Source organism: Grus americana, chromosome 32 (genome assembly GCF_028858705.1).
Source record: "Grus americana isolate bGruAme1 chromosome 32, bGruAme1.mat, whole genome shotgun sequence".
Lineage (NCBI taxonomy): Eukaryota > Metazoa > Chordata > Aves > Gruiformes > Gruidae > Grus > Grus americana.
This window is the reverse complement of record NC_072883.1, coordinates 2,145,934-2,161,622: the sequence shown is the minus strand read 5'-3', so window position 1 is coordinate 2,161,622 and position 15,689 is coordinate 2,145,934. Positions and strand designations below refer to the sequence as shown.

At 54.5% G+C, this 15,689-nt stretch overlaps 1 protein-coding gene across 1 annotated transcript; it reads right to left on the bottom strand.

The window, feature by feature from the left end:
• Positions 1-12,611: 12,611 nt before the first annotated feature.
• Positions 12,612-15,189, bottom strand: LOC129198278 (uncharacterized). The gene is given in 2 exon segments (XM_054807427.1): positions 12,612-13,622; positions 14,674-15,189. Coding segments are annotated over 2 exon segments (1,527 nt in total).
• Between the last annotated feature and the right edge of the window lie 500 nt (positions 15,190-15,689).

Below are 15,689 nucleotides of genomic sequence, written 5' to 3'. Positions count from 1 at the left end.
CAAAGGACCATTTTGGGGGGGAAGGGACCTCTGAAGGTCATCGCCTCCCTCAGCAGGGGCATCTTCAACCAGCTCCTGTTGCTCACAGCCCCGTCCAGCCTGACCTTGAGTGGTTCCAGGGATGGGGCATCTTCCACATTCTCGCTACGGCATCTCACCACCCTCAGCGTAAAGAATTTCTTCCTTACATCTAACCCAAATCTACCATTTTTAGCTTCAAACGATTCCCCCTTGTCCTAGCGACACTTTTTCTCCCACCAAGTCCTTCTCCACTCTCCAGCCCTTCATCCCCCAGCCTGTCTCCTTGTTCGGGATTGCCCCGACCCGGGTGCAGGACAGAATCCCAGAATCCCAGACTGGTGGGGGTTGGAAGGGACCTCTGGAGATCATCTAGTCCAGCCCCCTGCTAGAGCAGGATCACCTCGAGCAGGTTGCACAGGATCACGTCCAGGCAGGTTTTGAATCTCTCCGGAGAAGGAAACTCCACAACCTCTCTGGGCAGCCTGTCCCAGTGCTCGGTCACCCTCAGAGTGAAGAAGTTTCTCCTCATGTTCAGACGGAACTTCCCGTGTCCCAGTTTGTGCCCGTTGCCCCTTGTCCTGTCACTGGGCACCACTGAGAAGAGTCTGGCCCCTTCCTCTAGACATCCGCCCTTTAGATAGTTATTAGCATTGATGAGATCCCCTCTCAGTCTTCTCCAGGCTAAAGAGCCCCAGCTCTCTCAGCCTTTCCTCATACCAGAGATGCTCCAGTCCCCTCAGCATCCTCACAGCCTTCCACTGGACTCTCTCCAGCAGTTCCCTGTCTGTCTTGAACTGGGGAGCCCAGACCTGGACACGCAACTCCAGATGTGGCCTCACCAGGGCAAAGTAGAGGGGAAGGAGAACCTCCCTGGACCTGCTGGCCACGTTCTTCTCAAGGCACCCCAGGACACCAGTGGCCTTCTTGGCCACGAAGGCACATTACTGGCTCATGGAGAGCTGCTGGTCCACCAGGACTCCCAGGTCCTTCTCTGCAGAGCTGCTTCCCACCAGATCAACCTCTCACCTGTTCTGGTGCCTGGGGCTGTTCCTCCCTGAGTGCAGGACCCTACACTTGCCCTGGTTGAACTTCATTTGGTTCCTCTCTGCCCAACTCTCCAACCCGTCCAGACCTCGCTGAATGGCAGCGCAGCCTCCTGTGTGCCCTTCTGCTGTGTCGGCCGCTCCTCCCAGTTGTGTATCATCAGCGAACTTGCTGAGGGTCCACTCTGCCCCCTCATCCAGGCCATTGATGAATATGTTGAATAAGAGCAGACCAAGCACTGACCCTTGGGGCACACCACTAGCTACAGGCTTCCAACTAGACTCTGTGCTGCTTACCACAACCCCCTGGGCTCTGCCATTCAGCCAGTTCTCACCCCACCTCACTGTCCACTCATCCAACCCACACTACCTAAGCTTGCTCACAAGGATGGTATGAGAGATGCGACCATCCCCGTGGCCTAGAGCAGGAGCCCTTCTTCTCAGTGATCATCTATGTGTCCACAGAGCAGGAGCCCTTCTTCTCAGTGACCATCTGCATGGCCTAGAGCAGGAGCCCTTCTTCTCAGTGACCATCTACGTTGGCTTCAGAGCAGGAGACCTTCTTCATGGGGGGGGGGTCTGCTACAGGCCTTTGTGTTGGGTTTGCATGGCAAGGTTTTGGTAGCGAGGGGGGGCTACAGGGGTGGCTTCTGTGAGAAGCTGCTAGAAGCTTCCCCTGTGTCTGATGGAGCCAATGCCAGCCAGCTCCAAGACGGACCCGCCCCTGGCCAAGGCCAAGCCAATCAGCGCCTCTGTGATAACATATTTAAGAAGGGAAACAAAACAGTTGGGAGAGCTTTTGCAACCGGAGAGAGGAGTGAGAAGATGTAAGAAACTCTGCAGACACGCAGGTCAGTGCAGAAGGAGGGGCAGGAGGTGCTCCAGGTGCCGGAGCAGAGATCCCCCTGCAGCCCGTGGTGAAGGCCATGGTGAAGCAGGCTGTCCCCCTGCAGCCCATGGAGGACGGATGAGGGGGTGTAGAGATTCCACCTGCAGCCCGTGGAGGATCCCACGCCGGAGCAGGGGGAGGCACCTGAAGGAGGCTGTGGCCCGTGGGAAGCCCACGCTGGAGCAAGTTCCTGGCCGGACCAGTGGAGCCGTGGAGAGAGGAGCCCACGCCAGGGCAGGTTTGCTGGCAGGACTTGTGACCCTGTGGGGGACCCACATTGGAGCAGTTTGCTCTCGAAGGTCTGCACCCCGTGGGAGAGACCACGCTGGGGCAGTTTGTGAAGGACTGTAGCCCGTGGGAGAGACTCCATGTTGGAGCAGGGGAAGGATGAGAGGAGTCCTCCCCCTGAGGATGAAGAAGCGGCAGAAACAACATGAGATGAACTGACCGCAACCCCCATTCCCTGCCCCCCTGTGCTGCTGAGGGGGGTGGAGGTTGAAGCCGGGAGTGAAGTTGAGCCGGGGAGGATGGGAGGGGTGGGGGGAGGTGTTTTAAGAGTTGATTTTATTTCTCATTCCTCTACTCTGTTTTGCTTAGCAATAAATTAGATGAATCTCCTCTCTAAGTTCAGTCTGTTTTGCTCGTGACGACAATTAGTGAGTGATCTCTCCCTGTCCTTATCTCGACCCAAGCCTGTTGTTATACTTCTCCTCCCCATCATGCTGGGGGAGGGGTGAGTGAGCGGCCGCGTGGTGCTCAGCTGCCGGCTGGGCCTAAACCACGACAGCCTTCCATGATGGGGTTAGATTGTTGGTGGACAAGGGAGAGTGACTGATGTCATCTACCTGGACTTGTGCAAAGCATTTGACACTGTCCCACACGACAATCCCTGTCTCTAAATTGGAGAGACATGGATTTGACTGATGGACCACTCGGTGGATAAGGATTTGGCTGGACGGTCACAGTCAAAGAATTGTGGTCAACGGCTCAAAGTGGAGGGTGTCCCTGCCCATGGCAGGGGGTGGGACTGGATGAGCTGTGAGGTCCCTTCCAACCCAAACCAGTCTGTGATGCTGTGGTTCTATGTCCCCAACCATCCCCACCAGGTCCCTGCAGCGTCCCCAGCCACGTCCCCACCATCTACCCCCACTGCCACACCATGTCCCCCCCACATCCCCACCGTGTCCCCAGCCGTCCCCTATGCCGCAGGTGGCCGCTGTCCCCCAGGAGCTGGCGCTCTTCTTCCGCTCACTCCAGGGCACCATCGCCTACGGGCCGGAGAGCTGGAGCCGGGCGCAGGTGACAGTGGCAGCCACCCGTGCGGGTGCCCACACCTTTATCACCTGCCTGCCCCGGGGCTATGACACAGGGAGGAGGTGTTCCCCGAAATGGGGAGGCTGCGGTTTCCTGCTTGGTTCCTCCTTGCAGGTTTATATTTTGATTCATGACTTGGTGACAGATGCAGAACCTCAGCTCATTTTGCGTGGGATGGGCTCTGAAGTCACACCACAAGCCGTAATTCTGACCTGGAAACTGAGCAGCCTGATGCCTCCGGTGCTCGTCTGGTGAGTAACTGTTCCTTCCGCAGGAAATATAGAATATTTTCTTTCCTTCAGAGTCTTGCAACAGATTTGAAATAAATGCTAATGAGGGAGAGTGGGGCGGAGCAGGGGGCTGCACCGGGGAGCCACGTGTGGTTCCGTCTTGCCCTGGAGCATGCAACGCCCCTAAATTAACATAGGCGCAATCTCCGTGTCTCTGTGTCCTTCTCCATCACCAAGCTGACTTCAGCGTGGTGGGACCAGACCTCCCTCTCCAGGTCACCGTGGGGCAGGACGTCGTGCTGCCATGTCACTTGTCCCCCAGCATGGATGCTCGGAGCTTGGACCTCAGGTGGATCCGGCACCAGTTCTCCGAAACGGTGCACCACTACCGAAACGGAGAAGACCTGTACAGGGAGCAGATGGAGGAGTACGGTGGGAGGACAGAGTTGGTCAGGGATGGTCTCTCCAGTGGACGCCTGGACTTGCGAATCTCTGGGTTGAGACCCTCTGATGATGGTCAGTACGTCTGCACCGTGACAAATGGTGCCTCTTATGGAGAAGCTACGGTGGATGTGGAGGTGGCAGGTTTGTGTCTGGTGCGGTGTTTGCAGGGGCTGGTGCGGGTGTCCCTGAGTTTGTGTGTCCCTCCCAGAGCTCTGTCCCATCCTCAGGTGTGTGGATGAGGTGCCGAAGGACAGGAGCCGTTGAAAGAGGTGGGGTGCGAGGGGGCTGTTGCCTGCAGTGCCTGCCCAGGAGGGAGCACGCAGGTGGTGCTGGAGGTGTTTTTGGGGCAGAGCGGCATGGATGTGGTGGCTTTGCTGGGTGTGCGTGGTGTCTGTGAAGGGTGCCCTGGTGATGTTGTGAAGGCCCTGGGGACGAGGTGCTGAGCAGCTCGTTGTGCTCAGAGCTGGGGCTGCCAGCCAAGCCAAGGCTGGGACCTGACACTGTTAGGGGTGGAGTTGGGAAGAGATGTCTTTGTGGCTCTGAGCAGCTGGATCTTTGCTTTGGCTTTGCCCTTTGTGGCGTAGGAGACCTGGCATGTTGTCTGGAAGCGTTGGGGCTTCCTGAACACGGGTCGGTGCTGATGCTGCCTTGAGGTGCTGAAGCTCGGCAGCTGGGTCTTGCTGTGCCGGGCTGTTTTGTGGGAGATCTGGGGTTGTTTGGCATCAATGCTCTGCAGTTCCTGCACAGGTTGGGGTGGTTTTGGCGGCCGGCCCTGTAGCCCTGGTGGGACCTGTGATGCGTCTGCTATCGGATTCGGTCGTCACCTTTGAGTTGAGTCCATCCCACACTGACCCCAACCACGGGCTCTTCCCCAGCCACAGGCTCTGTCCCTCAGTTCTCCCTGGAGGCTTACGAGGACGGAGGCATCCGGGTGGTGTGTCGATCGGCCGGCTGGTACCCACAGCCGGAGGTGCTGTGGAAAGATCCCAGCGGGCAGCGTCTCCCCTCGGTCTCCCAGAGACATTTCTCGGATGAGAGGGGCCTGTTTGACATCATCATTATGTCATCATTATGACCGGGAAGGGAAATGAGAAATGGTCCTGCGTGGTCAGGAACAGCCGCCTCAATGAGGAGCAGGAGACGTCCCTGCACATCTCAGGTGCTTTGAGCAGCTTTGATCTGGGGTTCCCGGTGCAAGGTGTGGGGTGTGGGGGCACGGGAGGGGTGTGCACCTTCACAGCGGTTCTCGTGCACGAGAGAACCGGAGCCTCGTGCGCTTCAGGTGAGCATTGGTATTTGGAGGGGAGAGAGAGGACTATGTCCCCTTGAGGCCAGGGCTCCCAGGACAAGGGGCTTGTGAGCTAGAGCTTTGGGGCGTTTGTCTTTTTGGTCTTCTGCTCAAACACGGGACTGTAAAACCATGCCTTTTCCTGCTGATGTTCTTGTTTCTCAGCTCCCTTTTTCCACAATGCCCGTCCCTGGATGGTTGGTGTGGGGGTGCTTCTCGTGCTTTCAGTGGTGTTCCTCGGCCTCGGTGCTTATCTGTGGAGATGCACCTGTGGATGAGTCCACGTGGGAGCAGGACACCCCAAAGCGCCTGTGGTCATGAAGAAGTCCAGAGCAGAGCCCCTGCCCTGCTGCAGACACTGCCCGCTCTCCTCTCCTCCATCCCGCAGCAGCACATGTCCCTCTCTGCCCTGCCCAAGCCCACCCTGCCCAGGCACAGCACCATGGCCTTCAAGAAAGCTTTGTGGGTGACCATGGAGTGTGGCCGTGCTGGTTCCTGGGGGCTTTTTGTCCTGATTCCTGCCTGCCCGCAAAGGGCATTTGCAGCCAGCGCAGTTGGAGCAGTGGTTGGAGCAGGAGCCTGGGGGCAGCTCCCTGCAGGATGAGCACGGGGAGTGGGGATCAGAGGCGGGGGGCACTCACAACTCAGGCACCCCCTTGTCTTCCTTCTGGGGAGCCCCAAACTTTGCCAGCACCCCCTGTCCCCAGGATGCCCCTGCTCTCTCAGCATCCTTCTACACCACACAGTCCTGTTGGGAGCAAGAGTGATTGGTCTTTCCCTAATCCCCTTCCTCGCTGGGCACTCGGGACAGGCGGCTGTGGCTCGTTGCTTCTTTTGGGGATTGGGCTGAGTGTGCGAAAGCATCTTGGTAACCGAGGGGCTTTAGGTGCAGCAGCAGAGGAACCTTCTGAGTGGAGAAAGAATTTCCCAACCTGGGGCTCTTTTAAAGTGATATTTAGCAGTATTGATTGCTGTGGCTGCTGCTGCTCTGGGGTTTGGTGCTGCAGCAGAGCTGGGGACTGTGGGATGGGATGGGATGGGACGGGATGGGATGGGATGGGATGGGAGGGTGCTGGGAGCAGGGGCTGGGGGTGGCCAAGCCTGGCAGGGCACAGGAAGGGGTGGGGGGGACACAGGAAGCGGGGGCTGGGGCTGTGGGACCCAAGAACAAAGCAGAGCCCAGGCAGCCCGGCTGGTCGGAGCCGGTACCGATGCTCAGAGCCGCTCCCGGTGATGCCACATCCCTGTAGGTAACGGGTGGAGGATGGCCGGGGCTGGGGCCGAGATCCCCCGCTGCACTGCCCTGGGGGGTTTGCGGGCCACCCTTCTGCTGCCCCTGCCGTCTTTTGAAATGGACTCTGGTAGACAGCGAGTGAGACCTAAGGCACAGTTTGGCCCCTTTCGGGGTCTAGGCGAGCCTGCAGCCCCAGTGTGAGTGGGGCCGTGCGAGGGCCGCTGAGGGAGGTTTGAGGCCAGGCACCCATTTTGGGGCTGGCACCTTTGGCCTGGGAGCAGGGGCTGGATGCTGACAGTTTGGAGGCTGGACGAGCGAGAGTGACAGTAAGCCATGCTCGCACTGTAGGTGTCTAGCCAAGCCCGCAGCCCCAGGTTTGGCCCTGGTGGGACCCCATGTCTCCACGTGTCCGCCCGTAGATGACAGCACCGTCCCAGTTTGGCCAAGTCTGGCTGTGATGGCACCTCGTGTCACCCCATGGTTGACAGTGCCATCCCAGTATGGCCCAGTTGTGCACTGGTGGGACCCCCACACCACCCCACGTCCCCATCCAGGTGGCAGTGCCATCCCACTTTGTCCCAGTCACTTACTGGTTCTTCACATGCCAGTGTCCCAACACTTTCTTTTAGTTCTTGTTTTACAGTTTTGCGCCTTTTGTGCAGTGTTTCGGCCCATTGAAGCTCATGGAGGTGAGATCAGCAGTGGCACTGTGTCGTGCCGGGGGGGACACTTGGGGACACTTGGGGGGGGGCGGGGGGGATGTCCCCAAAAAAGGCCGGGAGGGTCCTGCGGGCGGTCAGGAGGACCCGGGGGGGGCGCCCGCTGCCGTTGCCATGGTCACCCGTTGCCACGGCGCCCCCGCTGCGCGCGCGCGAGGCCGGAGTGCCATCCCCTTGGCAACGCTCGTCCCACCCCCCGCACGCCGCCATTGGCTGCCGTGCCCCCGCCTTGCGTGCGCTGATTGGCTGGTGCGGAAGAGGCGGTAAGCTGAGGGGGCCCTGAACTGGGAGCCGGCCCCAACCCAGTGCAGGGCGTGAAGTGGGAGCTGGCCTGAACGTGGGAAAGGGCCTTAAACTGGAACGGAACCTCATCTGGGCCAGGTGCTGAGTGAAAGTGGGCTGGAGCCTTGAAGTGGCTGGGATGTTAAGTGGTACAGAGTCTGGGCTGGGCCTGGGCTGGACCTGTCACCGAAATTCGGGAATAAAGAAAACTCCTTAACACCAATTTAGCCTTAAGAGGCAGGCATTTCCTTTATTGCAGCGCTGGGTGTCAGGAGGATAGTTCCTCTAATCAGGCACCCCTAGCGCTAGTTCTCTTGTCATATTTATACACATGTGTCACAAAGATCACAAAGTGGTACACTCCCCGTTACAATAATTGGTTCATATTTCTTCGCCTAGTATGCAAACTAGAACGCATGCTCGGTTCCTTTCTCCGCCTCTCTCTTTTGAGTAGGTGGGATAATTTGGGTAGGGGGCTTATGGGTCGTTGGTCATGGGGACCCTGGCCCAAATTACCTTTCCCCTAGTTTCTCAGTACTTCCGTGTTGGGAATTGTTCGCTATATGCCTCAGCAAGATAAGGATGTTGCTGGAGGCAATTAATGTCCTCCCTTTCTGAAAAGTCTGTACATAAGGACCTTGAAGTGTCTTGTAGCTCCTCCTTTTTCTCATGATGTGTAGCAGGTGCTTATTCTAAGAATCGTTAGCCTTCTACCTAAAGTAATAATGAACAGTTTCTTACCACATATAATACAAGTAGGCCTTCATTACAGGCCTTTCTTCTCTGCTACGTTTTCTTCTTATGTATAATAGAAGCAGGCCTTCATTACAGGCCTTTCCTTTTGGCTACAATAATTTCTAGAGCCGCTTGCAATCTGATTATCCGATTTAAGTTACAAATTGGTTCTCTTGCCCCTGATAGTTGTTCATTAGGGGTCCAGGTGGCAGGTCCGTAATGTTGAATTATTCGCTCAGGAGGCCACTCATTGTTTCCCCATTTTTGCATTCCACCTAAATTTACCTCGATAGATTGTGTCTTACGGGCAATACTTCTATCTCCGAGGTTGTCATATAGTTTTATTCCTAACCGAGCTCCGCCTCTCCCCGGCAAAAGAAAAAATAAGGGCCGGATAATCCCTATGTTAGAGATTCCTGACCATCCTGCAGGTAAATGTTTATATGCGGTGTGTCTGCAGATCCAGCAATGCCCTTTCTTAGCCTTAACGCCATGAGCAAATGGTCCAGCTGCCCCTTTTGGGAGCTGAAAATAAGTTGTGTCGTCATCGCCCAGAGGGCTAAAAAACATGGTTGGGCAATTAATTGTTCGGCCGGTGCAATACCAAGCGCCAGAATTATTTTTCCACTCACAAATTTGCTTATAATTGGTTTGTGGGACAGACAGGGTTTCATTTTTGTTTGACCAATATCCCTTGAATCCCTGAGTGCGCCCCGTTTCATTAAGCCACATCCATATGTAGACTCTCCTATCTTTATCAACTAGCTTACCGAGTGAGTGTCCATTGACATTTACTTTCCCCCACATAAATCCCTCCCCTTTGAGTACGGTTTAGACATTAGACAATACTGCCCTACAGTTGGATATTGAATTGGCCACGTCCCACTGTCGCCCCAAGTGTCGTCTGCGGTTTCACGATAGTTGCTTACGATCTGGTCGGGGGTGAGGGGTGCGGACGTCCACGGCCAACTCGACAACCCCAGAAGTCCTCCACAAACCCAACAATGACACAAATTGAAGGTTCGGCTCACTGCTTTAGCCAATAATACAAATTCGTTGTCCTTAAAGGGATCATATGGGTCGGGGGAAGGTAGAGGAATTGGTTTTCCATCGCTCTCATAAACACACGTCTGAATTAGAATAATCAAAAATAGCATGCGCATTCTGATCAAACCGCAATCGATGTCTGTCTGGCTTCTTCTGGGGGTATGTGTCTGGGTCAACTGCTTTGTCCTGAAAAACAAGAACAGAAACAAACTCACTCCTCGGGTTAGAAGGAAGGAATAATCCACTTAGCATGAATCTTCTGGATTTTCCCGCTGGCGTCTTTTGCTTTCCAAGTGTATTTATTTATTGGGGTGTCTAAGACTAACGGTAGTGCTCCCACGGTGGGGAGTTCAACTAAAACAGGTTGTCCGGGGAAGTGGGATGGGTTGTCAGGGTGATCAGGGCTATGTGAGGTGGGTATGATTGTCGGGGCTTGTGGGCAAAACGCCGTACTTTTTGGGCATCCATTCATTCCCCAGCGGCTATTTACGCTGGTCACTGCGTCTCCCACCCGCTCAGCCCATGCTGGTCTGTGTGGTTTCAGGAAGCATTTGAGTAGCCCGTTTGTTCTTTCCATGATTCCATTCGCTTGCGGGTAGTAGGGGGTGTGGAACACCCATGAAATTCCCTCCCGGGCTGCCCATTCCTGAACTATCTTAACTGTAAAGTGAGAACCGTTGTCCGACTGAATCGACCGTGGTTTGGGGAAGGTACCAAACCACTCTTTCAATGCCTTCACCGTGTTCTCTCCAGTAGCTTTGGCAAATGCCACGGCTTGGACCAACCCTGACACTACCTCCACTCCGACCAACACATACTGCTTTCCTTCCGACTTCCGGAAAGGACCAATACAGTCCACTTGCCAGGTTTCCCACAGCCCCTTCCCCTCCCTCAAGTGTAGGGGATCGTCTTCCAGGGGTTGTCTTTCTAAGCAGGTACGGCATTGTTCGCAAGCGGACACACAAGTCTTACATTTCTCTCTAGTAACAGGCCAACCTCGAGCTTGGGCCTCACAGTAGAGGTCTTTGATCCCTGAATGTTTCCTCTTTACATGCAACCATTCCAACAATTGCTCCCAGTCTTCTGCTATTGGGGTGTTTTGAAGGGGAGCTAATCGGGCCAACTCATCTACTTCGGTGTTCCACCGGCTCGCTGGGGTGTCACTTTGTTGGTGGGAGGCCACCCACGCCACTGCAAATTCCCCACGTCTAGCAATTGCAAGGATGTCCTGCCATTTTTCCTTTTGCCATATCGGTACTCTGTTAACCTCCCATCCATTTTGCTCCCAGAATGGTAGCCATTCTATGCAACCTTTAAATACTGCATAAGCGTCAGTATAAATGTATACAGGGGAAGTGGTTTGGGCTTCATGTTGGAACACGCTCCATACCGCGACCAGTTCTCCCACTTGTGCGCTACCCTCCCCTTCCGTAATGATTTGTTCCTTGGTTTTTACTTGGAGTGCTACAGCTCGATATTTCCAGACCTTTCCTTCTCGCCTTGACGAGGCGTCTGTGAACCACACGTTGTGCATTTGTTCAGAAAACGGGGGAGCTATCTGTATCACAGGGGGAAGTTCAGCTGTTTCTCTATCTGGGCCCACCTCTTCTTGGATGGTTAACCTCTTTGTGGCTCCCTCAGACACTGTAAATATATCACAATAATGTTCTATTTGGGCATACCACTTTCGCACAGAGGCTCTCTGAGCCACCCCGTCAGGGGGTGGGGCTCCCACTAGGACTGCTTTAGTCACCTTAGACGGGCCCCAAAGAATTATGCGTTGCTTTCGAGTGGTTCGTTCGGCCTCTCTCAAAGCTAGACTAACTACAAATAGACCCTTCTCCCACACTGTGTATCTTTTTTCAGTGTCTTTAAAACTGCACGAATAAAACCCATAGGCCGAATGGGCCCCTCTGGCCCCTTTTGCCATAAATGAATCGAGAGCCCGGTCCGGGCAAACCCCCACTCAATTTGGATAGCATCTGTGGGGTGAATGGGACCTAGAGCTTGGTGGGCAGTTGCTTCAAATATTAGCAGTCGTAATGCCTCATCACGGACCGGGGTCCACTCCCATTGGGCCTTTTTTCGCAATAAGTCATACAGTGGCCTTGCAATAATCGAAAAATCAGGAATATGCTTTCTCCAAAACACAAATAATCCTAATACATGTTGCAAATCCTTTTTCGACTCTGGCATTTTAATCTGATCTAATGAGGAAAGGGTGTCCGGTGGAATGCGTGTCATTCCTCCTTTCCACCAGATTCCTAAAAACTTTACCTCGCTTGAAGGTGTTTATACCTTCTCTGGTGGAATTTTCAACCCCAAACTTTCTAAGTGGGAAATTATATTGCCCTGAGTTATCCGCACTTTCTCTGTTTCATCCCCTCCCACAAGAATGTTGTCGATATATTGGTAAACACTGACTTCCTTCTCTGCTTGGACTACCTCGAGTTCCTGCGCCAACGCATGGTGGGCTAGAGTGGGAGAGTGCTTATATCCCTGTGGGAGTCGGGTGAAGGTGAATTGTTGGCCTTCCCACGTAAAAGCAAAGCGATCTTGGTCCTCAGGTTGCAGGGGAACCGTAAAAAACATATCTTTAACATCAATTGTTGCCATGATGGGGTGGGCTTGTTCCTGAATAGTCGCTATCAACTCGGCAATATTTGGTACCGCTGCTGTCAATGGACCCGTATTTGCATTGAGCCTGCGATAATCTACTGTTAATCTCCACATGCCATCAGGTTTTTGTACTGGCCACACAGGAGAGTTAAAAGGAGATTGTGCCGGGACTACAACTCCTTGTTTTTTCAAATCCTCCGGTACTGGCGCAATACCTTCTCTTGCTCCCAACGGTAACGGATAGGGTTTTACATTGGTTAGCTGGGAAGGAGGGAGGGGAGGCGCCGCTTGTAGCAGGCGCACTGCCGCACCGAAGGTTCCGGTTAACTGCCTAATTTGAGGGACACCGAAAGACCATGAATTCCTCTGGGTATCCCGCCACTGTTTACCCTTCAGGATGTCTATACCTAAGAGGTTCATTTGGAAGGGCCCCACTGCTGCCATAGTGTTAACGGGACCTTCTTCTCCCGGTAGCCACAACGTCACCGGGGTCATAGGTACGGTTTGGCTTTTACCCAGGGCATTTAGGACTATGAGGCATTTGGACGGGATCGAGATACCGCATTGTTCCGCCTCAGTTTGTCTTAGCGCTGTAATTTGGGCTCCGGTGTCAATTAAAAAGGTTACAGGCCTTTTCTTTGGCCCTACCGCCACCGTAATCAATAAATCCCCTTTTTCGTTGCAGGTGAGTTGCCTTATAAACGTCCACCCTCCGCCTCCCCCCTCACCCTGGGGGGGCGGAGGCTTTAGTTTCCCGCCATTCTTTCCTCCCCTTTTTGTTCCTCCCCCATGTTCACTACTGGTAAGGTATTACGACTTGGTCTAGGAGTAGTTCCCTGTGCGGACCATCTCTGCACTAGCAACTCTGACTTCTTAGTCTGGAGTCCGTCCATCAAATCCCGGGGAATGCCCTTTTGCAGCCCCAACTGCCATAACCCTTGTTGGGTTAGGGGCTTTCCTTTTCCAGTTAGATCTGGGCTCCTCCCAGAGAATGGCAGCCGCCCGCTTCCCTGTTCTGCCGCTCGCACAGCTCTGGTTTCAACCTTCTGGTATGATCGGCTAACAGGGCCATACTTTCTCCCATAGTTAATTAACTCTTGCGCTATCTCCCCCCAGGTCCACACCTTCCTCCCTAGCCGCCGATGCTCGGGGGTCACCAGTCCCTCCAGGGCAGCCGCGATTCTCTCCTCCCTGGGTATATTCTGAATTTTCCCCCGCAGTTGGATCCCGATAGGTTTTAAAGAATTGGGAAGTCCCCGTATCAGGGGCGTCATTCGTTCCGGATCTACTGGCAACAACATTGGGGAGCTCAGGTTGGGCTTGAGTTCCCGATCATACATCATTTGCAGACAAGCCGCTTTCTGCACACTTTCCAACAGCTGATCTACCGAGCCTGTTATGGCTAGGGGGTCTCCCCTTTCCAAGGGGTTCAACCCTCCTGCCCAATATGCAACCCTCTGAGTTAATGACCATGGGGCTCAGCGGTCGCCAGTGGTTAAAAACATGCCCGGGCCCCAATATCCTTCCACCTCTTTCTCCGACAGCAAAATCCCATCTCGCCCCGACAGGGACATCCTCCAAACATATTCAGTTTCGGATTCTCTCACAGTCCTTGCAAAGTCCCTTCGCAGCTTGGCCAATTCGGTTGCCGTGAAAGGAGTTTCTTTGGTAATAACCTGGGGGCAATTGTCGTTATTGTCTTCATATACGTGTTCCGTCTTAACTAGTGGGCACATATGGGGGGGTTTCTTTACAGCCTCCTGTGTTGGATTTGCGTGGCAAGGTTTTGGTAGTGGGGGGGGCTACAGGGGTGGCTTCTGTGAGAAGCTGCTAGAAGCTTCCCCTGTGTCTGATAGAGCCAATGCCAGCCGGCTCTAAGACAGGCCCGCCGCTGGCCAAGGCCAAGCCAATCCGCGCCTCTGTGATAACATATTTAAGAAGAAGAAAAACACTTAGAGAGAGAGCTTTTGCAGCCGGAGAGAGGAGTGAGAAGATGTAAGAAACTCTGCAGACACCAAGGTCAGTGCAGATGGAGGGGGAGGAGGAGCTCCAGGCGCCAGAGCAGAGATCCCCCTGCAGCCCGTGGTGAAGGCCATGGTGAGGCAGGCTGTCCCCCTGCAGCCCATGGAGGACGGATGAGGGGGTGTAGCGATTCCACCTGCAGCCCGTGGAGGACCCCATGTTGGAGCAGGGGGAGGCACCTGAAGGAGGCTGTGGCCCGTGGGAAGCCCACGCTGGAGCAAGTTCCTGGCCGGACCGTTGGACCCGTGAAGAGGGGAGCCCACGCCAGGGCAGGTTTGCTGGCAGGACTTGTGACCCCGTGGGGGACCCCATGCTGGAGCAGTTTGCTCCTGAAGGTCTGCACCCCGTGGGAGAGACTCCATGTTGGAGCAGGGGAAGGATGAGAGGAGTCCTCCCCCTGAGGATGAAGAAGCGGCAGAAACACCGTGAGATGAACTGACCGTAACCCCCATTCCCCGTCCCCCTGTGCCGCTGAGGGGGGGGAAGGTTGAAGCCGGGAGTGAAGTTGAGCCCGGGAAGATGGGAGGGGTGGGGGGAAGTGTTTTAAGAGTTGATTTTATTTTCTCATTCCTCTACTCTGTTTTGCCTAGTAATAAATTAGATGAATTCCCTCTCTAAGTTTGGTCTGTTTTGCTCGTGACAACAATTAGTGAGTGATCTCTCCCTGTCCTTATCTTGACCTACAAGCATTTCGTTATACCTTTTCTCCCCTTTTTAGTGAATGAGGGGAGTGAGAGAGCAGCTCTGGTGGGCAGCTGGCACCCAGCCAGGCTCAACCCACCACACCTCCTTTACTCCCTTTAGGTCTCCCCAGGGGTAGACTTGCCGTATCCCTTTCTCCTCGAGCAGTACTTCCGCTTCTGCTAGGGTGTCTGTCTCCCTTAGGAGTTGGTTTCTCAACTCCTCCTTCAAGATCAGGTTTTGGCGCTTCTCCTCCTCCAGCGCCCATTTATTTTCCTGTAGCTGCTCCTGCAGCGCTGTTATTGCTGCCTGCAGAGAAGCTACCACAGCCTCAGCCTGACAGGACCTCCGCGTCCTTTCCTCCACCACAGCTGCCAAACACGCTCCCAACACGGCGCAAATTATAGCTTTTCCCTTCCCCTTTTTAACCTTAGCTTCCTTCTGCACTACTGTCATTCTGTCTATTACACTTCGCAACTGGAACCAATGGTCCCTTGCCCAATCTTGTCCCAGGAGCGAGGGACGAGATCGGTATAGTTCCAAAAAATCATCTAACTTACCAATTTCCCCAGTCTGTTCGGGCGCACAGTCACAAATATCTCCTGCCTTCTGGGCAGCCATATCCTACAAAGGGGATATCGTCCCGGGAGGGTCACGCCTTAAAGTCCAAATTTCCCCTATACACCCCCGGGACGCCAAGCTGTCTGCTACTACGCAAGTTATCAATAAAAAGGAACCAACATCCACTCCTTCCTTACGCTTCGTTCGTCTCCGGCTGCTTCCCTCGGGGGAGAGCAGAACCGCGGATCGGAACTCCGCACTCGCTTTGTACTTGCTTGTACGTCTCGTTCACACACACTCGCACAGCACACCACAACAAGGTTGTATGACACTCTTGTCTCAAGGGATCCTGTCCGTGACGCCAATTAAGATGTCCCGATCCGATATCGGGGAGGTTTCGATACGATCCCAAGAGCGAGATTACAGAAAGAGGGTCAGATGTGTGTTTATAGGGAGCGTGGTGATAGGACAGGGGGAATGGGTTTAAGGGCAGGAGGGGAGATGGAGGAGAGAGAGGAGAGGGAGAAAAGAGAGAGAGTGAGGGAGAGAGGCCCTGGACA